The sequence below is a fragment of the Nomascus leucogenys genome, chromosome 22a (genome assembly GCF_006542625.1).
Source record: "Nomascus leucogenys isolate Asia chromosome 22a, Asia_NLE_v1, whole genome shotgun sequence".
Taxonomy (NCBI): Eukaryota; Metazoa; Chordata; class Mammalia; order Primates; family Hylobatidae; genus Nomascus; species Nomascus leucogenys.
This window is the reverse complement of record NC_044402.1, coordinates 1,998,822-2,020,816: the sequence shown is the minus strand read 5'-3', so window position 1 is coordinate 2,020,816 and position 21,995 is coordinate 1,998,822. Positions and strand designations below refer to the sequence as shown.

The following is a 21,995-nucleotide window of genomic DNA, read 5'->3' as shown; positions in this document are numbered from 1 at the left end:
GCGCGATCTCGGCTCACTGCAAGCTCCACCTCCCAGGTTCACGCCATTCTCCTGCCTCAGCTTCCCAAGTAGCTGGGACTACAGGCACCTGCCATCACACCCGGCTAATTTTTTGTATTTTTAGTAGAGATGGGGTTTCACCGTGTTGGCCAGGATGGTCTTGATCTCCTGACCTTGTGATACACCCACTTCGGCCTCCCAAAGTGCTGGGATTACAGGTGTGAGCCACGGTGCCCGGCCTTATGTTATATATATTTGCCACAATAAAAAGATTGAAAAACATGCAGTTAATATTTAAGGAGAAACTGATATTGAATTTCTTTTATTCTGTATTTTAATTAAAATACTACTGCATTTACCTTTTAAAGTTAAAAGTCACATTTCTTATCTTAGTTATTTATAGGAATTCTTTTTTTTTTTTTTTTTAAGACAGAGTCTCACTCTGTCGCCCAGGCTGGAGTGCAGTGGTGCAATCTTGGCTTACTGCAACCTCTGCCTCCAGGTTTCAAGCAATTCTCCTGCCTCAGCCTTCTGAGTAGCTGGGATTACATGCGCTCGCCACCACGTCGGGCTAATTTTTGTATTTTTAGTAGAGATGAGGTTTCACCATGTTAGCCAGGCTGGTCTCAAACTCCTGACCTCAGGTGATCCACCGCCTCGACCTCCCAAAGTGCTAGGATTACAGGCGTGAGCCACCGTGCCCAGCCAGGAATTAAAGTTTTGCTGCAAATGTTTTCTTTCAGATGATCACCTGCTCCCCTTCACCTAGTCAGAGCCATGCTGTTAAACTAAAAGTCAGATATTGTTATTTCTCTCTCTGCTCAAAACCCATCTTACTCAGAACAAAAGCCACAATCTTTATAATTACTCCCAGCTCCTCCCTGGTACTTCCAGCTCTTCTCCATACCCTTCTGCTCCCTACCCTCCATTTCTCATCATCCTCTTGCCGCCCCCTCCTGTGGGAGCCACCCAGGCATCTTGGCTCTCTCAGCTGCACCTGGTACACTGTTATTGTTGAGTGAATTAATGAGTAAATGTCAGGCAAACAGTAACCAGAGGAATGCTGATATTTTGGAACAGGCAAAAGTTGGCTTTGATGCAAACAGCATTTTATTAAAGTGTATTAGACAGGATTCTCCAGAGAAACAGGACTAATAAGATATATATAGATCTGTAAGAGGGGGAGGTTGGTGATGATACTTGGCGCACGTGATTATGGAGGCTGAGATGTCTCACTATATACCTTCTGCAAGCTGGAGAAGAAGGAAAGTCAGTGGTGAAATTCAGTCTGAATTTGAAGGCCTGGGAACCAGGGTAACTGATGCTGTAACTCCCAGTCCAAGACAAAGCCTGAGAACCTGGCATGGGAGACTGCTGGTGTGAATCTCGGAGTCTGAGGGTCTGAGAATCAGGAACTCTAGTGTCCCAGGGCAGGAGAGACTGGATGTCCCAGTTCAAAAAGAGAGTATTTACCCTTCCTTATCCTTTTTGTTCTGCCTGGGTGGGCTCTCAGTGGATTCGGTAATGCCCATCCACGTTACTGAGGCAGGTCTTCTTTACTCAGCCTACTGATTCAAATGCTAACCTTTTCCTGAAACACCCTGACACAGCCAGAAAAAAATGTTTTACCAGCTATCTGGGCATCCCTTGGCCCGGTCAAGTTGACTTAAAATTAACCATTACATAAAGTTTGTCTCAATTTCAAGAATCAGTATCATATAGTCTCTTTGGCAACAGTGCATTTAAACTAGACACTAATGAGGAAAACATAGTTGATAGTGTATAATACATATCACAATTGCCTTTTTTCACTTAATATTCTGGACATGTTTATCTATTGGCATGAATAGAGCCATGACACTTTAAAAATGATACACATTAACTAAGGTATGCCATTGTTTTAGCTTTTCCCCTGTTGAACATGTTTTTCAGGTTTTAATTATTACAAATATTATGAAAATATACCCTTCCTCCCTGGAATCCTTAATAGCATCACCCGATTTTAATTTTGTCCACATCTCTAATCAGCATCTTACGTATCTATTATGTCTCCTCCACAAGAATGGTGGTTTCATGCAGGCAAGGACTTTGTTTTGTTTCCTGCTGTATCTTTAGTGTTGGAGACAGTGCCTTTGGTGCAGTAGATGTTCAGTAATATTTGCTAAACAAATGAATGTTTCCATGCATGTCTTTGCACGTGCTTCGTTTACATGTGCTGATGTTTAACAAAGATTCTGAGGAAAAGTTGGATTGTAGGAGACGTGTGTTTTAAGTTTTGGTTAGTGTTTAGTTTTTATTTATTTTTTTTTGAGATGGAATGTGGCTCTGTTGCCCAGGCTGGAGTGCAGTGGCACCATTCTGGCTCACTGCAACCTCCGCCTCCTGGGTTTAAGTGATTCTGCTACCTTAGCCTCTCGAGTAGCTGGGATTACAGGGACCTGCCACCACGCCCAGCTAATTTTTGTATTTTTAGTAGAGACAGGGTTTCACCATGTTGGCCAGGCTGGTCTTGAACTCCTGACCTCAAGTGATCCGCCCGCCTTGGCCTCCCAAAGTGCTGGGATTACAGGCGTGAGCCACTGTGCCTAGCCTGTTTATTTTTTTTTGAAACAGGGTCTTGCTTTGTTGCCTAGGCTGGAGTGCAGTGGCATGATCTTGGCTCACTGCAGCCTCCACTTCTTGACTCAAGGGATCCTCCAGCCCCAGCCTGCTGAGTAGCTGGGACCACAGGCATGAGCCCACACCCGGCTCATTTCTATATTTTTTGCAGAGATGGGGTTTCACCATGTTGCCCAGGCTGGTCTTGAACTTCTGAGCACAAAGTGATCCAGCCGCCTTGGCCTCCCAAAGTGCTGGGATTACAGGTGTGAACCACCATGCCTGGCTGTTTTAAGTTTTAATTAGCTGATTTCAGCTACTCAGGAGGCTGAGGTGGGAGGATTGCTTGAACTTAGGAGGTTGAGATTACAGTGAGCTATGATCACAGCACTGTACTCTAGCCTGCGTGACAGAGAGAGACCTCGCCTCAAAAAAATGATACTGCAAACTACCCTTCAGAATAAGTGGTCATACCCATTTACCATAAATGTATCTCTCCTCATAAATATTCTGAAAATATTTGCTCTTTTTGCCAATTTGATGGGTGAAAAAATGGTTTGTCATTGTTTTAATTTGCATCTGCCTGGTAACTGAGTTTGAGTGTATATTCATTTGTTTATTGACTATTTGCATTTTTTCCCATGACTTAATGTGAAAAACTTCTCTAGTACACAAGGGTTTCTTGGCTTTTTGGAAATAGTATACTAACTTTTACTATTCTTTTCAGGTCACTCAGCCAAAGGAGCTCAGAAGTAGAGTATATTAACAAATACAGACAGCTCGAAGCACAAGAGCTTAATGTGTGTCGCAGTGTCCAACCAACCAGTGGGCCAGGTAAACAAGTCTCTTTAAATGTTTTAGATAGGATGCATGAGTGGTTCACATGCTAAAATACTAGGTTCATAGTGCATGTCTGTAATTCCAGCTACTCAGGAGGCTGAGGTGGGAGGATCACTTAAGGCCAGGAATTTAACACTAGCCTGGGCAACATGGTGACACTGTCTCTACAAAAAATAAAAAAACTAGCTGGATGTGGTGGTGTACATCTGTAATCCCAGCTACTCGGGAGGCTGAGGTGAGAGGGTCACTTGAGGCTAGGAGTTCAAGTTCATCTTGGGCAACATAGGGAGACCTTCTCTCTAAAAAAAAAAAAAATATATATATATATATATATATATATATATATATATATATATATATATATAAAATTATTAGGCCAGGCGCAGTGGCTCATGCCTGTAATCCCAGCACTTTGGGAGGCCAAGGCGGGTGGATCATGAGGTCAGGAGATTGAGACCATTCTGACCAACAGGGTGAAACCTTGTCTTTACTAAAAATACAAAAATTAGCTGGGTGTGGTGGCGTGTGCCTGTAATCTCAGCTACATGGGAGGCTGAGGCAGGAGAATCACTTGAACCTGGGAGGCAGAGATTACAGTGAGCCAAGATTGTGCCACTGCATTCCAGCCTGGCAACAGAGTGAGACTCTGTCTCAAAAAAAAAAAAAATTATTAGAAGCTTTTAAAAAATATAGTGGCGAATACAAAAATTAGCCGAGCATGGTGGTGCATGCCTGTAGTCCCAGCTACTCGAGAGGCTGAGGCAAGAGAATCGCTTGAACTGGGAGGCGGAGGTTGCAGTGAGCCGAGATCATCTTAAATAGTCTGTTCTTTGGAAGACTAATAATGGTCTCTTACCTTGCCATTAATTAAAACTACTTTTTTTACAATTAAGATATTAAAATGAAATTTTAAACAATGCAGAAATGTATAAAATAAAAAAGTAAAAGGTCCTTCTTAAATTCCCAGTTCCCAAGAGTACAACTGTTCAGAGTTCACACAGTTAGTTACTTTCTATGAGTATGAAATTTTTTTCTGAGCAAATTATCTTACTAGCACCAGGCCTTATTCATATGATAGAAGTTATCTTTTGATTTTTTTTGCTTTATGAGAGGTTATCTGTCATAGATTTCTGCTAGTTCAGTTGAGAAGCTCTGCCTCCTGTCCTGCCATCCTGCATATTAGTGTGCTCAGAGTTGGGCACAAGTGTGGGTTCAAGTAACACTTTCTTTTTTAGCCTTTTAAAAAGTATGAAATACAGTCGATACATAATAGTAGATTAATCCTTATCATTCTTGGGATTGATTTGGGCTTCTTGACTATACCAATTGGTATCTTTTAATTAGTCCAGGAAAATTCTGAGCCATCATCTATGGCCCACTCTTTCATTTAGTTTTGTGTTTTTCATTTTTTTGGTCACTGGGCTCTATTCTGGTTAATTTCTGCTAGATCTGTCACCTTAAGGTAAAAGCAGCCTTTGATTCTTTGCCTCCCTTTCTGTGTTCTTGCCTCATCACAGGCTTTGGCCTGATGTCTCCTTGCTATTTCATCAGCCCTTCGGTGCTTTTAAGGAGAGGTTTGTGTATTTCATCTAACATCTTTAGTTGACCTCAGGAAGGAGATTTGTCTGAACAACCCAGTGTATTAACGGAAGTGAGCATTCACAATGTATGTTATCTCTGGTCCAATTTCTACTTATGCTAAGAAAAATACAAAGTTGTACGTATAAGAATGTTTATTGAATTGTTACTTAATCTATGGGAAGTCTTTAAGAATCTCTTACATGCCAGTGAACAGAGGGTTGGTGACTTTGGTCTTTTGTACAAAGGAAGAGTACTGTGCAGCTTTGGAGGTATGAAGTAGCCATATGTGTTATTGTGGAAAGAGAGCCATCATCTAATACTTCTGTTTGGAAAGCACATTAGTTAGTTTATAGATGACTCTGTGTGATGTGATCCTTCTTGTCACAGTCATGTACTGGCCCGGGGGCACAGGCAGGAGCCTGGCACACCCTGCATGCTGGGCCTGTAGCATGCCGGATGGATTACCACTCTTTAGGACTAGCTAGATTACAAGTGAATGCCTGTAACTCAGTGTCTGTTCTCATTCTTTTAAGTTCATATGTGAAACTCTTTGCTTTCTTTATGCATGGTATCATAATATATTTGGGGCTTTTCTCTGGGCAGTCGGATCAACTATGGCTTTGGCTACTTAGGGAAGTTTTGGCTACTTAGCCACTGACATTTATCAAGGTGTGTTCCAGGGGCTGTATGAGACAGTGAGAATATGACAAGTAAAAAAGACTTTAACTCTGATCATCTCTGATCATTATGGAGATGATCATTTAGTCATCCAGTTACACAAATAAATGCTTTTTGGAAATATGTTATCTGAAAGCCAGCTCTATGGGGGCGTAAAACAAGGATTTGACTTGGGCTGTGGTGTCAGGAAAGTAGCAGTTGAGCTTAGATCTGAAGGATGAGTGGACCTTACTGAGGCAGTGTGGGGGTGCAGGGGGTGCGGAGGCCTTGTGCTGGGAGGAAGCCTGGTAGTCCAGCCCTGAAAGAGGGCCAGCGCTGCTAGGGAATAGACAGTGGGTGTGGGAGGGCTGGGCAGAGGCAGCTAGAGGCTAATAGCCTCCTAAAGAGGTCCATATTCTAATCCCCAGGACCTGTGAATATGTCACCTGCATGGTAAAGGGGTCTTTGCAGATACAAGTTAAGGATCTTGAGATGGGAAGATTTTCCAGGTGGGCCCAATATCATCACAGGGTTTTTCCTAGAGGGAAGCAGGAAGATCAGTCAGTAGTAGATGTGACAACAGAAGCCATACGTTGGAGTGATACAAGGAAGAGGCCATGAGCCAATGCAGGCAGCTTCTCCAGGCTGATAAGGCAAGGGAATAGATTCTTCCTCACAGAGCCTCTGGAAGGATCCAGCAGCCATGCCAACACCTTGTCCTTCTCATCTTTTGAACCTCTGCTTCCAGAACTGTAAGAGAATAAATGCATGTTTTAAGCCACTAAGTTTGAGGTAAAACGTGACAGCAGCAGTAAAAAACTAACACACTTGTGTTGGATGAGGTTGGATGAGATAGGCAAGACTAGTAATAGGGCCTGTGGGCTGTAACGAAGAGTCTTGGTCTTAATACTCAGAGCAGTGGGAAGCTATGAAAGTTTCCATACTTTTTTTGGGATGACTGTGAAGGGAGGAAGGGGGTGTCATGTGTTTAGATTTGTGTTTTACAAGAAATGCTTTGGTCATATTTTTGAGAATTGATTGGAGGGGGCCAGAGTGGACCTGAGGAGAACTGGAGGCATTGTCCTAGTCCAGGTGAGACTTGATGGTGTCTTTGACAGAGGATGGCAGTGGAGGAAGAGAGCCAGTTGAAGGACAAACCGGACAGGAATTGGTGATGCCTTGGACACAGGGTGAGGGAGGAGGCCACAGGAGGCAGAGAGGTGCTGTCCACTTTTTTTTCCTTGAGATGAGGTCTTGCTATGTTGCCCAGGCAGGCCTTGAACTCCTAGGCTCAAGTGATTCTCCAGCCTCAGCTTCCTGAATAGCTGGGACTATAAACATGTCACCATCATGTCTGCTAAATGTTTCGAAGTGTTGAAGTGCCTCTGGAGCATTGAAGAAGTAAGGTCAGGTTATCGTAAGTAAGGTCACACACACACAGACACAAAGCTATTTCTATGTCTGTTTCTATTAAAACCATGAGATTACACTGATGCCTCTAATTCCAGTCCAGTGCCACAGGTTTCAGCATGAACATTTTGTTATATCCAGTTATAAAATAATTTGATTCAAAACACTTTTGCTTTTGGTCTGATACAGGTGTTATTTCACTTATAAGTATTAAAAATTATTTCTAAATAGAAATCCAAGGACACCCATTCAGTGAATTTCTATCGATTATATTAGAATCGTTTTACATGGTTAAAGATTAATCATTTTTTAAAAACTGAGATTTATTTGCATTGATAAATGAAATCTTTCCTAACAGTGTGAGCCTGGTTCTAGGTTGTCAACTCCTGAAGGGTTCTGTTGCTTTCACACAACAATTTGAATTTGTCCTAGAATGGAGCCTTTAGCTTGTAGTTAAATTCCACAGTGCTGCCTCCTTTTAAAAGTGGTGATATATTTAGTGGCTGTTTTCATCCTCCTTTTAGTTTTTCTTCTGGTTTTAAGAGAATGGCCTATATGGAATGTCTAATAACTGAAAGGAAAACATTATTCTTCCTTCAAGTTAATTTTGTATTCAGAATACTAGTCCATATTTGGAGGAAGTCATATATAATTATCTATTTTGAAGATTTAATTTTATGGTTAAATCAGTAATGCAGTAATTAAAATTATTTTCTGTAATATATAGTGTGTAGATGTTAAGATAAGTCTTAAGTTCACCATATGAGCTGACATACTTACCAGTTAAAATTCCTTACATACTGTTTAGAACCTCTAAGTGCTGAACTTTTTGGTTAGATTTCATATTTGGTTATGGTGATATAGTGATAGGTCTTAGTGAAGAGAACTAGTAATTTTTATGGCTTCCAGTTTTCCCCAGTTCCTGTAAAATATTGTGTTGTTAATCATGTAGGATAAAGAGACAGCAAGAAAATAAGAATAGTCAATTTTAAGGTTGAGCTGTTTCTCATGCCATTTTTGGATTTTTGCTTTGTTGTATGTAGTTTGTTGATTTGCCTTAAATTATCCATGATGGTTTTCCTTCTTATTCTGTTGCTGATGCAAAGATGCAAGAACCATACAGCTGTGAACATTTCTGCTGTTTGGTTTCCTGTCTGCCCTTTGGCAGTGTACGCGGAGGCAGGACTTGATTTGTGCTGGGTCTGCTTCAGCCAGTGACCTAAAAACGTCAGCTTGTGTTTTGCGTTACATGGAGAAGGGGCTATAGTATAGACAGTACTGTTAGGACTTTTGGCATTTTTTCTCGTAAAATTTCTGTCTTTAAGTAGCAGTCTTCAAAATGCATGTAATCAAGTAATGTAAGCCAATATTGTCTAAGTAACAGGGCTTGTTTAGCAGCATGTGAGCCAGGGCTTGAAGTCTTTTAGCAAAACGAATGTGGCTGCAGCCTTTTTCGTCTTTCTGAAAGAATCTTTGTCACCTTCTTTCCCCTTTGAATAGCTCTTCCTCAGCTTCTTACTCCCACCCTGTTCCTCACTATAATACTTGCCTCTCCCTCTGTCTGCTGTGTCTGGGTTCAGGGCCTTCTTTCTCTCAGTCCAGTTCACAAGGGCCATGGGGATTCTCTTCCCCTTCTTTCATTATGTTCAAGAAGGCCTAGGTATATTAATTGGGAAAAAAAGAAGGCATCAGTAATTACCATAGCACTGAGAAGAGTAATGGAAGGAAAGTGAGACGCGATAATGGAAAGAAAATCCCTGTTTTAGTGAACTTGGCAATCACTAGTTAGGCTGATTAGAAGATTAAAAAGCCATAGGTTGGGCGTGGTGGCTCATGCCTGTAATCCCAGCAATTTGGGAGGCCGAGATCAGGAGTTCAAGACCAGCCCGACCAACATGGTGAAACCCCATCTCTATTAAAAATACAAAAATTAGCTGGGTGTGATGGTGGGCATCTGTAATCCCAGCTACTCAGGAGGCTGAGGCAGGAGAATCGCTTGAACCCAGGAGGCAGAGGTTGCAGTGAGCCGAGATCGCGCCACTGCACTCCAGCCTGGGGGACAGAGCAAGACTCTGTCCAGAAAAAGAAAAAAGAAAAAAAAAAAAGCCATATTGGCAGGACAGCTTTCCCGAGTTAGGAGTCACTAATGTTTTAGGAAGAACATACTCACAAAGAAGCTATTTTTGCTTTGAGAAAGTATGACAGATCTGGCTCCTCTGTTTATATAATTGAGAACAGGGACCACATAACTTTGATTCAAATGTGGGAAAATAGCCACATTTTAATTACATATTATTAGACCAATTAGGAAAAGTGGGAATATATGTAGGGAAAAGATGTAGGAAAATAAGAGAGAAGCCTGGTTGTGTGTTTTATTAGGAAAGGCCGAGGGTGACACAGCAGGAGATGCTGGTCAGAAACAAGGGGCTGATAGGAAGGGAAGGTGAGTCGTGGGGTAAGGGAATGAGTGTGGTGCTAAATTTGGCTAAGAGTTTATTTTGGAAGTAAAACTTATTTCCCAGCAAAAGTTTGTCTTCCGTGCGTTTTGATGATTTGTCAGTTTGTCAAGTGATGACCAGAGGTTTAGAATTTGTAGTGCAGCCAGAGAGCAGGGCATATTTTTACAAGAGGGCAGAGAAGTGTGCCTGGTCAGAGCTCTGTATCATGTATCCTGAGCAGAGACAAGTTGCCTGCTTTCCTGATACCTGTATTTCATAAATTGTTTGATTTATTTATTGCTATCACTGATGTATTTTAGTAGCAGGGAATGCACACTTAAATTGATGCATTCTGTTGAAATTTCAAGGAAAAGTTTTTAACTGTTTGGGTACCACTGAATCAGCAATGAGTGCATGTTTTACAGGCCTATTTTAGAAGGTAGTGCTGAGCTTGCAATGTTGGTGGCTGTGATGGAGGGATAGAATGTTCTCAGTTTGCTTTTATACAAGATTAATAGTGGGCTGCTAAGGGAAGTTTCTTAAGAAATTAAACTTTTCATTTTAGATTCGGGGGTACATGTTGAGGTTTGTTACAAGGGTGTGTTGGGTGATGCTGAGGTTTGGGCTTCCATTGATCCCATCACCTGTATGGTGAACATAGTACCCAATAGGAAATTTTTCAGCCCTTGCCCCTCTCTCCGTCTTCTTCTTGGAGTCCCTAGTGTCTGTTGTTCCCATCTTTATGTTCGTGTGTACCCAAGGTTTAGCTCCCAGTTGTGAGAACATTTGATACTTGGTTTTCTGTTTCTGTGTTAATTCGCTTAGATGGCCTCCAGCTGCATCCATGTTGCTTGCTGTAAAAGACATGATTTCATTCTTTTTTATGGCTGCATAGTATTCCATGGTGTATATGTACCATGTTTTCTTTATCCAATCCACCATTGATGGATACCTATGTTCGTTCCATGTCTTTGGTATTGCCCTGATGGCAGTTTTAGCCTGTAGAAAATGTATTTTTGTATTTGAGTGTGTGTGTGTGTGTGTGTGTGTGTGTGTGTGTGTGTGTGTGTGTATGCTGTATATATAGATTACATAGAACATTGAGTTATCTTTTTCCAGATAAGAAATGGCATTATATTTGTTTGTTTTGCCTTAATCCAGGTCCAAGGCCATCTTTGGCTAAATTAAGCAGTGTGACGTGCATCCCAGGGACAACTTATAAATACCCTGATTTGCCTATAAGTCGATATAAGGAAGAGGTAAAATTGTTTTGTTATACTGTAATTTTGCTGTTTGAATACATGTCTGAGGCCCAATACTTTTGGTTTCTAATTTGAAAGTTACGAGTTGCCAGGTGAACACTTCTGTGGTGTACAAGTTTCTGTGGTGGATAAGAGGAGGGTGTGCCCAGGCCTACCTGGAGATGATTTTGTGTAGTAACCATATCAATGGCTTTTCTTTTGATCTGTGCTTTAATTTATTTAGTCTTCACCTGAGTACATCTCCTAACATTTAGTTTATCTAGTCTTTCCTTCCTCAAAATATCTGTAAGTAAACACTTCATCTTCCCCAGGAGAGCTTCTTGTTTAAATAAACTCACTGCTAAATGTTTTTTGAAGCAAATGACATACCCTAGCATTTCTACTGGGTTTTCTTTACAGCGTTGGCCCTTTCTCTGCCTGTTGATTAATGTAATCAATCATTGACATACCATTGTATTAACAATGCCAGGCAGATGTAGCAGTAGGATGATTAAGTTCCTAATTACATGCGTGTTATTAAGCATCGTTAAAAGTAAGCGTATCGAAACCTTTATTAATTAACTGGCAAAAAGAGTTATAGATAAAACTAGAAATGTTTCAAATTTAATTTTTACTTTGCTTTAGAGTAAATCATGCAACTAAAAATTAGAGGCCAGTATTCAAATTAATTTGTATTCCCTGACCGTATCAATTGTTAGAAGGATAAGAGCTTAAATAAGTTTAGAGTGGAGATTGGGGAGTTCTGGAGGAGGAATTTGAGTGGAGTCTTAAAAATGCTGCATATAGGCCAGGCGTGGTGGCTCACACTTGTAATCCCAGCACTTTGGGAGGCCGAGGCGGGCGGATCACGAGGTCAGGAGATTGAGACCACGGTGAAACCCCGTCTCTACTAAAAATACAAAAAATTAGCCGGGCGTGGTGGCGGGCGCCTGTAATCCCAGCTACTCGGAGAGGCTGAGGCAGGAGAATGGCGTGAACTCGGGAGGCGGAGCTTGCAGTGAGCTGAGATTGCGCCACTGCACTCCTGCCTGGGCGACAGAGTGAGACTCCGTCTCAAAAAAAAAAAAAAAAAAAATGCTGCATATAATCTGTAAGTGCAAAAGTGGAAGTTACTTGTTTCCAAATATGTCTGGAGGTGGGAGGATCACTTGAGGCCAGGAGTTCCAGACCAGGCTGGGCAACATAGCAGGACCTCATCTCTACAAAACACACCCCCCAAAATTAGTGGAATATGGTGGCATGTGCCTGTGGTCCTGGCTTGGGATGCTGAGGTGGTAGGATGGCTTGAGCTTAGGAGGTCAAAGCTGCAGTGAGCTGTGATTGTGCCACTGCACTCCAGCCTGGGTGACAGAGCTAGAGCCTGTGTCTAAAAATAAATAAACAGATATTTAATAGATAAAAAATATGTCTGAAGAATTTAAGATGACATTTTAAAACCACTTGAATGTCGTAACAGCTCTTTTTTTCATGTTCAGTAGAATTATTTGCAGATTCATTACAAAATGTTAAAATAATAGAAACTTGGTAAGAGCCATAGAAACCTAATTTTACATTTTAATTTTTACAGAAGCAGTTGAGACCCAGGAAGCTGGAGTTAACCTGGCCTGGTTTTTCCACAGCTATCACTAGTTACTGTTTTTTTTGTTGTTGTTGTTTTTGTTTTGTTTTTTGTTTGTTTGTTTGTTTGTTTTGAGATGGAGCCTTGCTCTGTCGCCAGGCTGGAGTGCAGTGGCATGATCTTGGCTCACTGCAACCTCTATCTCCTGGGTTCAAGCAATTCTCCTGCTTCAACCTCCCAAGTAGCTGGGACTACAGGCATGTGCTACCACGCCCAGCTAATTTTTGTATTTTTAGTAGAGACAGGGTTTCACTATATTGGCTAGAATGGTCTCGATCTCTTGACCTCGTGATCCGCCTGCCTTGGCCTCCCAGAGTACTGGGATTGCAGGTGTGAGCCACCATGCCCAGCCACTAATTACTGTTAAATAGGTAGTAGAGTTGCATTTAAGTGGCAACCGTTTGTCGCCTCCTTGCTCTTTTGTGTTGTGTTCAGAATGGTTAATTAATAACTTTAAGGCCAGGCGTGGTGGCTCACGCCTGTAATCCCAGCAATTTGGGAGGCTGAGGCAGGTGGATCACTTGAGGTCAGGAGTTCAAGACCAGCCTGGCCAACATGGTGAAAGAAACCCTGTCTCTACAAGAAATACAAAAATTAGCTGGGTGTGGTGGTACATGCCTGTAGTCCCAGCTACTTGAGAGGCTGAGGCATGAGAATTGTTTGAACTCAGGAGACAGAGGTTGCAGTGAGCCGAGATTGCACCACTGCACTCCAGGCCGGGCAACAGAGCGAGACTGCATCTCAAAACAAAACAAAACTTTAAGATGAAAGAGCAATAAATCCTGAAAGACTTCCTAATATAGGTGATACTTTACATTGCCATTTTGTGCTGATTTTGAAATAATTTTTTAAATTTCTAGGTTGTGTCTTTGATAGAAAGTAGTTCCGTGGTGATTATCCATGGGGCCACGGGAAGCGGTAAAAGCACTCAGCTCCCGCAGTATATCTTGGACCACTACGTTCAGCACTCTGCCTACTGCAGCATTGTGGTCACCCAGCCCCGGAAGATAGGGGCAAGCAGCATCGCCAGGTGGATCAGTAAAGAGCGTGCCTGGACCCTGGGGGGTGTGGTGGGCTACCAGGTGAGACTGGGAGGGAGGGAGGGACTAAGAGAGCCAGCCATCTCTGTAGTCCTTAATTTTGTTAAGTTTTTTTCTGTGTAAGTTGATAGTACGTGACCATTTTCTGCTGAAAATTAGTGGTGTTTCATGCCTATAATCCCAGCACTTTGGGAGGCCAAGGCAGGCGGATCACATTAGGTCGGGAGTTTGAGAGCAGCCTGGCCAACATGGTGAAACTCCGTCTGTACTAAAAATACAAAAATTAGCCGGGTGTGGTGGTGCATGCCTGTAGTCCCAGCTACTCGGGAGGCTGTGGCAGGAGAATTGCTTGAACCCGGGAGGCAGAGGTTGCAGTGAGCCAAGCTTGCGCCACTGCACTCCAGCCTGAGCAACAGAGTGAGACTCTGTCTCAAAACAAAAAACAAACAAAAAAAGAAACCAGTTGCTTATAGAAGAGAACTGTGGCATAATTTTAAAAAGCAGTGAAACAGAATTTCTTGAAAATTAGGCTGGGCACGGTGGCTGATGCCTATAATCCCAGCACTTTGGGAGGCTGAGGCGGGTGTATCATTTGAGGTCAGAAGTTCGAGACCAGCCTGGCCAACATGGTGAAACCCCATCTCTACTAAAAATACAAAAATTAGCCAGGCGTGATGGCACATGCCTGTGATTCCAGCTACTCAGGAGGCTGGGGTATGAGAATTGCTTGAACCCGGGAGGCAGAGGTTGCAGTGAGCTGAGATCCTGCCACTGCACTCCAACTTGGGTGACAAAGTGAGACTCTGTCTCGAAAAAAAAAGAATTTCTTGAAAATAAATTGTAATTTCTTTCCAGTTGAACAGGAAAGCAGTGAGAATTCTCATGCTTATGGCTTTTATAATTTTATCTTTTTAATTATATCTCTGTAATCTAGAGGATGTCTTTATACACAGTTGTTTTAACATAAAAATGTTATAGCAGTGTGATTAGATGAGCCAACCCCTGCCCCTCTCCCCCCAAAAAAGAAAATAATTGACTTGAGAATGTCACTTTTAATTTGGAGCCTGTGTATCTTTCGAAATACTATAATTTTTCATTCCCTTTCTTACCTCCATTATATTAATAAAATGGATATAACTTTTTTTTTCTCTCTTTTCCTTTCCTTTTTCCTTCTCCAATTTTAGGTAGGGCTAGAGAAAATAGCAACGGAGGACACCAGGCTAATTTATATGACAACTGGAGTCCTGCTTCAGAAAATAGTTAGTGCCAAGAGTTTGATGGAATTCACACATATCATCATTGATGAAGTAAGTAATGTCATCTACTTGTAAAGGTCATATTTATCTCACTTAAAAAACTCTCTTAGAGTATTGTGAACCCTGTCTTTGTGCCTGTCTCAGCTTTCTTTATTTTTTCCTTCCCTTTTACTTTCTGGACTTTTTTCGGTAAGGATGGAATGTTTTTTGATTTTGTTTATATTTTAAATGAGTTTTTTGGTGGGGAATGTTGTGTTTGAATAACTTTCCCAGGAACTTTGGAAATGGTTCTTCCTCAAACTCTTGTGTTTTAAACCTTATCAGTAATTCTGTTTGGGAAGCTTGACTTATTTCTAGAGGAATTAGACACATCAGCAAATAAATAGGATTTGTGAGAGGTTGTGACACGAGGCTAGGGTATTTAATAGAGTCTGAAATCAAACCATTTGGGCAACTGGCTCATGCCTGTAATCCTGATATTCTGGGAGGCCAAGGTGGGTCGATCACTTGAGGTCAGGAATTCGAGACCAGCCTGGCCAACGTGGTGAAACTCATCTCTACTAAAAATACAAAAACAAAAAAACAAAAAAAGAAGATTAGCTGGGTGTGGTGGCACACTCCTATAGTCCCAGCTACTTGAGAGGCTGAGGTGGGAGAATAACTTGAACCTGGGAGGTGGAGGTTGCAGTGAGCTGAGTTTGCGCCACTGCCCTTCAGCCTGGGCAACAGAGTGAGACTGTGTCTCACAACAATAACAACCAAAAGGATAAACCCATTTGGGCAACTGTTTAGAGTAGTGTCTCTGCACTCTATTTTGATGCATGGGATAACTAATAATACGACATGTACTCCAGGCAAAGCTGAGTCAGTGCGTTTGTGATCTTATGTACAGGCACTTGGTTTTAAATTATTGGAGGGCATTTGGTGGGAGAGTAGGAGAGGGTGAAAATGATCTACTGTTTCTTACAAAATAGGGTGATATATAATACAGTTCAGAATTTTTCTTTATGACTTATGGCAGTTTTGAATATAGTAGGTAGAGATCAAATTCAGATTTAATAGATAATATGCCAAAAGATGGTATTATGAAGGTTATATAGTTATTCATTGGGCTTTTTAGTATAATTGAGCCCACTTTACATAAAAGGAAACTAAAGTTTAAGGAAGTTCAGCGCTCAGGCCTCAAGTAATCAGTGATGTTGCTGGGTTCATCCCTGGGTAGTTTACTCTAGAGCCTGTGGTGCTGGTGCCTGCATTTATTTTCTGTGTGTCTGACATATTTCTCTGCCTACGTGGCCTTTGCACACCCATACTTTTTTTTTTTTTTTTTTTGAGACGGAGTCTCACTCTGTCGCCCAGGCTGGAGTGCAGTGGCGCAATCTCGGCTCACTGCAAGCTCCGCCTCCCGGGTTCACGCCATTCTCCTGCCTCAGCCTCTCCGAGTTGCTGGGACTACAGGCGCCCGCCACCACGCCTGGCTAATTTTTTGTATTTTTAGTAGAAACGGGGTTTCACCGTGGTCTCGATCTCCTGACCTCGTGATCCGCCCGCCTCAGCCTCCCAAAGTGCTGGGATTACAAGCGTGAGCCACCGCACCTGGCCTTGCACACCCATACTTGAGTGACACAGATAAATCCATCAATGCTGTGTTATTGACTATATCCTGTTCTCAAGCTCTGCCATAATAGCTGAGCAAAAGTTAGCTCCTCTCTTCGAGAGCTTGCCCTACTGGGGAGCGGTAACCAACAGAAGACCATCGCGCCATCACAACAGCCTCCTGCTCTGCCTCTGTCCAGTGCGGCGTCAGTACCTCGTAGATGCCCAGGGATTATTTGCTTTGTAAATGAATGGACTGGATTCAACTACCTGAAGTTTTAGGTTTACATATAGTATCGTTTGCATTATCTGGGATTATTTGAATTTCAAAACAAATACAAGAACAAAAGTTGAAGATGGCCAGCCAGTTTAAAATGTAATAATGTTTTTAACTTTCCAGCTCTTAAGAATAAAGTAGCTTGGCCAGGTGCGGTGGCTCACACCTGTAATCCCAGCACTTTGGGAAGCTGAGGCGGGTGGATCACCAGGTCAGGAGATCCAGACCATCCTGGCTAACATGGTGAAACCCCGTCTCTACTAAAAATACAAAAAATTAGCCGGGCGTGGTGGCAGGCACCTGTAGTCCCAGCTACTCAGGAGGCTGAGGCAAGAGAATGGCGTGAACCTGGGAGGCAGAGCTTGCAGTGAGTGGCGATCGCGCCACTGCACTCCAGCCTGGGCGACAGCGAGACTCCGTCTCAAAAAAAAAAAAAGAAACTAGCTTTAGGCAAATCATTCATTCAATAAACTTTTTTTTTTTTTTTTTTTTTTTTTTTTTTTTTGAGTACTGCTATGGAAAAGGTGCCTCCTAAGGGGGCTGAGGTTATAAAGATGAGTACTGGGGAGACACATCTGCTGATGTGTGCATGTTTATGTGTTCGAAAGGCTGGTGTAGGGATCCTGGAGCCAGTGGGTTGTGGGGCAGAGGGGAGATGATGGGCGTGTGAACTCAGGAGAGACTGCCACAAGCTGAGGAGAGCTCACTTTGGGGCCTTTTCGCTGATGATAGCCTTGATTTTTCTTCTCAAGTAAAAGAGAGGATATTTGTGCTGAGGAGATGTTCTGAAGTCAAGTGACAGCATGAGGTTTATGATGGTGTTAAATACCTTTCAGCTACTGATTTTTGTTTTTCTTTTCTCTATGCTACTTCTCATCTCCTTCAGTGGGAAGTTCAGAAGATAGTAGGGCCTGGAACAGAATTACTCACAGAATAAATCCTTATACCTCTTACACTGAGGAAAGGAGAACTCCCTCTTTGAAACTTAGTAATTCTCTCTCCACTTCGGCTGAGAAATGTCCCAGAATAGAATCTTACTGTCCCCTTGTACATTGACGTTTCTTAAGTTCTAGAGTAACTGGCTTCTTTAGAAAAATAGCAGGCTGCCTAGCCCTTGGGTGCTAGCTGGTTCTGGGGTGGAGTGGGATGGGGAGGGGGTGTGGGTCCTGGGGTGGCTCTGACTGTGAGGTCTGTGTCTGAGGAGGGCTGCAAGGTCTGTCTGAGGTGCTGCCTTCCCGACTGCTGTCCCCGAGTGTCAGCTCTACTGACCTCAGGTCCTGACCTTGCTCTGGTTTACCTGTTTGTGACTGACCCAGCTTTTCCAGGACCAGCCCTTGCCCACCCTTGTGAGCTGCAGTTATGCACATCATGGAATGTGTCCTGTAGGGGTCACATGGCTCCCGGTCAGTGTTAGACTGGCACGTCTTTGTCCCTGTGCCTGCTTACTCAGATGACAGTGTACCTGCAGGCCTGGCAGGGGTTGTGGCAAGCAGGGGCCATGGGAGGCTGGCCCAGTGGTTCTCTGTGCTTGAGGTAGGTGGAGAGGTTTCTGGTTGTCACAGTGACCTTGGGCACAGTTGGCAGTAAATGAGTAGGGGCGAGGGTGCAGAACATTACTCTGCCGTCTCTCAGGGGGCCCTAAGGAGAAACACTGGGGGCCGTGACTGAGTGGGTGGTCTGTGGTCTGTTGGCCGACGCTCTTTGCTTCCTCTTAACCAGGAGTGATACCAGCCCCCTGAGGAACTGCATTTAGCAGAGAGAACTGGTTTAGTCCCCAGTTCCCCAGGGGTGCCTTTCTGTCAGCAGTGACGTGTGTGTTGCCTGATGCCATGTGGGGGGGTGCCCCCTTTTTTTTATTTTGTAGGTACACGAACGAACAGAAGAAATGGATTTCCTGCTATTGGTAGTCCGCAAACTCTTAAGAACAAATTCACGTTTTGTGAAGGTAAATTTGATTTCATGAGTAACAGACATATTTAGGGTTAAGATTCATTGTTTAATTTTGTTTCTCTCTATAGTCCCTCGGTGTCTATAGAGCATTCCAGGACCCCCGACAGATACTAAAATCTGAGGATCCTCAAGTGCCTTATATGAAATGGCATAGTAAAGTATTTGCATGTAGCCTATGCACATCGTCCCGTATGCTCTAAGTCACCTCTAGGTTATCTATGGTACTGAATATAATGTAAATGCCGTGTAAATAATTGCTATACTCTATTTTTTAAATTTGTATTTTTATTTTTTCTGAATATTTTTGATTTTCAGTTGGTTGAATCTGCAAATGCAGAATCTGGATACAGAGGGCTGACTGTAGGGTCCAGCCCCACAGGGTCGGTGGGTCTCTCCCTGTGTGCGGCGACGAGAGAGTGTAGAAATAAAGACACAAGACAAAGAGATAAAAGAAAAGGCAGCTGGGCCCAGGGGACCACTACCACCAATGCGCGGAGACCGGTAGTGGCCCCGAATGTCCGGCTTCGCTGTTATTTATTGTATACAAAGCAAAAGGGGCAGGGTAAAGAATGTGAGTCTTCTCCAATGATAGGTAAGGTCACGTGGGTCATGTGTCCACTGGACAGGGGGCCCTTCCCTGCCTGGCATCCGAGACAGAGAGAGAGAGAAGACAAAGAGAAAGACAGCTTACGCCATTATTTCTACATATCAGAGACTTTTAGTACTTTCACTAGTTTACTACTGCTATCTAGAAAGCAGAGCCAGGTGTACAGGATGGAACATGAAGGTGGACTAGGAGCGTGACCACCGAAGCACAGCATCACAGGGAGACGGTTAGGCCTCCGGATAACTGCGGGAAAGCCTGACTGATGTCAGGCCCTCCACAAGACGTGGAGGAGCAGAGTCTTCTCTAAACTCCCCTGGGGAAAAGGTGACTACCTTTCCCGGTCTGCCAAGTAGCGGGTGTTGTTGCTTGACACCTTTTTGCTACTGCTAGACCACGGTCGGTCCGCCTGGCGACAGGCATCTTCCCAGATGCTGGCGTCACTGCTAGACCAAGGAGCCCTCTGGTGGCCCTGTCCGGGCATAACAGAAGGCTCGCACTCCTGTCTTCTGGTCACACCTCACTATGTCGCTTCAGCTCCTACCTCTGTATGGCCTGGTTTTTCCTAGGTTATGATTATAGAGCAGGGATTATTATAATATTGGGATAAAGAGTAATTACTACCAACTAATGATTAATGATATTCATACATAATCATATCTAAGATCTGTATCTGGTATGACTATTCTCATTTTATATTTTATTATACTGGAACAGCTCGTGTTCTCGGTCTCTTGCCTCGGTGCCTGGGTGGCTTGCCGCCCACAGCTGACTGTATTTTTTTTTTGAGATGGAGTCTTGCTCTGTCACCCAGGCTGGAGTGCAGTGGCGTGATCTCGGCTCACTGCAAGCCCCACCTCCTGGATTCATGCCATTCTCCTGCCTCAGCCTCCCGAGTAGCTGGGACTACAGGCACCCACCACCACGCCCGGCTAATTTTCTGTATTTTTAGTAGAGGTGGGGTTTCATCGTGTTAGCCAGGATGGTCTCGATCTCCTGACCTTGTGATCCGCCCGCCTTGGCCTCCCAAAGTACTGGGATTACAGGCGTGAGCCACCGTGCCTGGCCCAGGGCTGTTTGTTTGTTTGTTTACTTACTTATTTTGAGATGGAGTCTCACTCTGTTGCCCAGGGTGGAGTGCAGTGGTGCGATCTCAGCTCACTGCAACCTCCGCCTCCCAGGTTCAAGCAATTCTCATGCCTCAGCCTCCTGAGTAGCTGGGACTACAGGCACCCGCCACCACGCCAGGCTAATTTTTTTTTGTATTTTTTGGTATAGATGGGGTTTTGTACCAGGCTGGTCTCGAACTCCTGACCTCAACTGATTTGCCTGCTTTGGCCTTCCAAAGTGCTGTGATTACAGGTGTGAGCCACCACACTTGGCTGGGCTGACTGTATTTTAACAGAAACATTTGAAACTGATGACTCTTAAAATTTATGATCATGTGTAGTGCACCAGATCTTGCCAGGAAGCCAACTAAAGGACATTCTTTTATGATCAGAGTACGGATACTTTTTGGTTATTGTGTTGCCTTAAATTCTCATATTTTCTCCAGGCTGCAGAAAATGGTCCAATAGTAGTTGACTATAATGACATGCTGGGTTTTGAGCTTTGCTTTTGGTTGAATAAGTACCATAGTTTAAAGGCATGTGAATGAAGCTGGGCGGTACAGTGGCTCATGCCTGTAATCCCAGCAGTTTGGGGGGCAAAGGTGGGCAGATTGCTTGAGCCCAAGGAGTTCAAGACCAGCCTGGGCAACATGGCGAAGCCCCATCTCTACCAAAAATACAAAAATTAGCTGGTTATAGTGGTATGTGTCTGTGGTCCCAGCTACTCGGGAGGCTGACCTCTGAAGAATTGCTTGAGCCTGGGAGGTCCAGACTGCAGTGAGCTGTGATTGCGCCACTGCACTCCAGCCTGGGTAACAGATGAGACCCTGTCTCAAAAATTAGCTGGGTGTGGTGGCGGGCTCCTGTAATCCCAGCTACTTGGGAGGCTGAGGCAGGAGAATTGCTTGAAGTCGGGAGGCGGAGGTTGCAGTGAGCCGAGATTGTGCCACTGCACTCCAGCCTGGGCAACAGAGAGAAAGACTCCATTTAAAAAAAAAAAAACCCAAAAACAAAACAAAAAGTAAGTGAATGAATCCGCAATCCCTGTGTTTGAAATAGCACCAAAGTGCATTGAAGTGTGAGAACAGAATATGTACTACTATTTGAGAGACGTAAGTTGAGTTAACTGAAAGTTGATGGGAATGATAAATATCATTTACTTCTTATTTGAACAAAAAGGAAGAAGGTGTGAACTAGGCCAAAATGGCGAAGGGTTTAGAATAATTGTGCAATCTAAATAAGTCTACTGGTAGGTCGACCTTAACCCAGCTGTGCTAAGCAGAGGTCTGTGGGAAACAGCTTGATAAAAGGCCGCGTGGTTGGGATATTCAGTTATTCTATGATGGGGCTGCTAAGGGATTTGCTGTTATTGGAAAACAGTTGCTTTCTAAACCATAAAGCATTTTGGCTTCAAGTGTTTATTTGTTGAGGAAAACATTTCTCTTTCTCTTTCCCATGTCCCCAAGTGGGGAAGCTTCTGCCTTAGGATGTTCATATTTTCACTTGGCGGGTGCTGAATGAATGGAACTTGACACTTGCAATCAGTTGTCTTACTGCTTGAGGTGACTATGAAATGAATGAGAGAATTTGGCTATTTCAGTCCTTTTTGGAATCTTAACCAAGCTGCCATTGAAGATTATTCACATTGAGACCTTTCTTGAATGTCATTTAAGACTCTTCTTTTTTACTCAAGTCAGAATAATGAGTTGGTTACACATTTTTTAGTTTTCAGTGGTGAAAACAGTTAAAGTGTTAGTGG

At 43.2% G+C, this 21,995-nt stretch overlaps 1 protein-coding gene across 1 annotated transcript in view; it reads left to right on the top strand.

Moving 5' to 3' along the window:
* The window catches only part of TDRD9 (tudor domain containing 9), a 126,790-nt gene that overhangs the window by 23,907 nt on the left and 80,888 nt on the right, over positions 1–21,995 (top strand). The window contains exons 2-6 of the mRNA XM_003276197.3: positions 3,326–3,432; positions 10,686–10,783; positions 13,265–13,486; positions 14,629–14,751; positions 18,438–18,518. Coding sequence (XP_003276245.1) covers positions 3,326–3,432; positions 10,686–10,783; positions 13,265–13,486; positions 14,629–14,751; positions 18,438–18,518 — 631 coding nt within the window. The remainder of the gene's footprint in view (positions 1–3,325; positions 3,433–10,685; positions 10,784–13,264; positions 13,487–14,628; positions 14,752–18,437; positions 18,519–21,995) is intronic.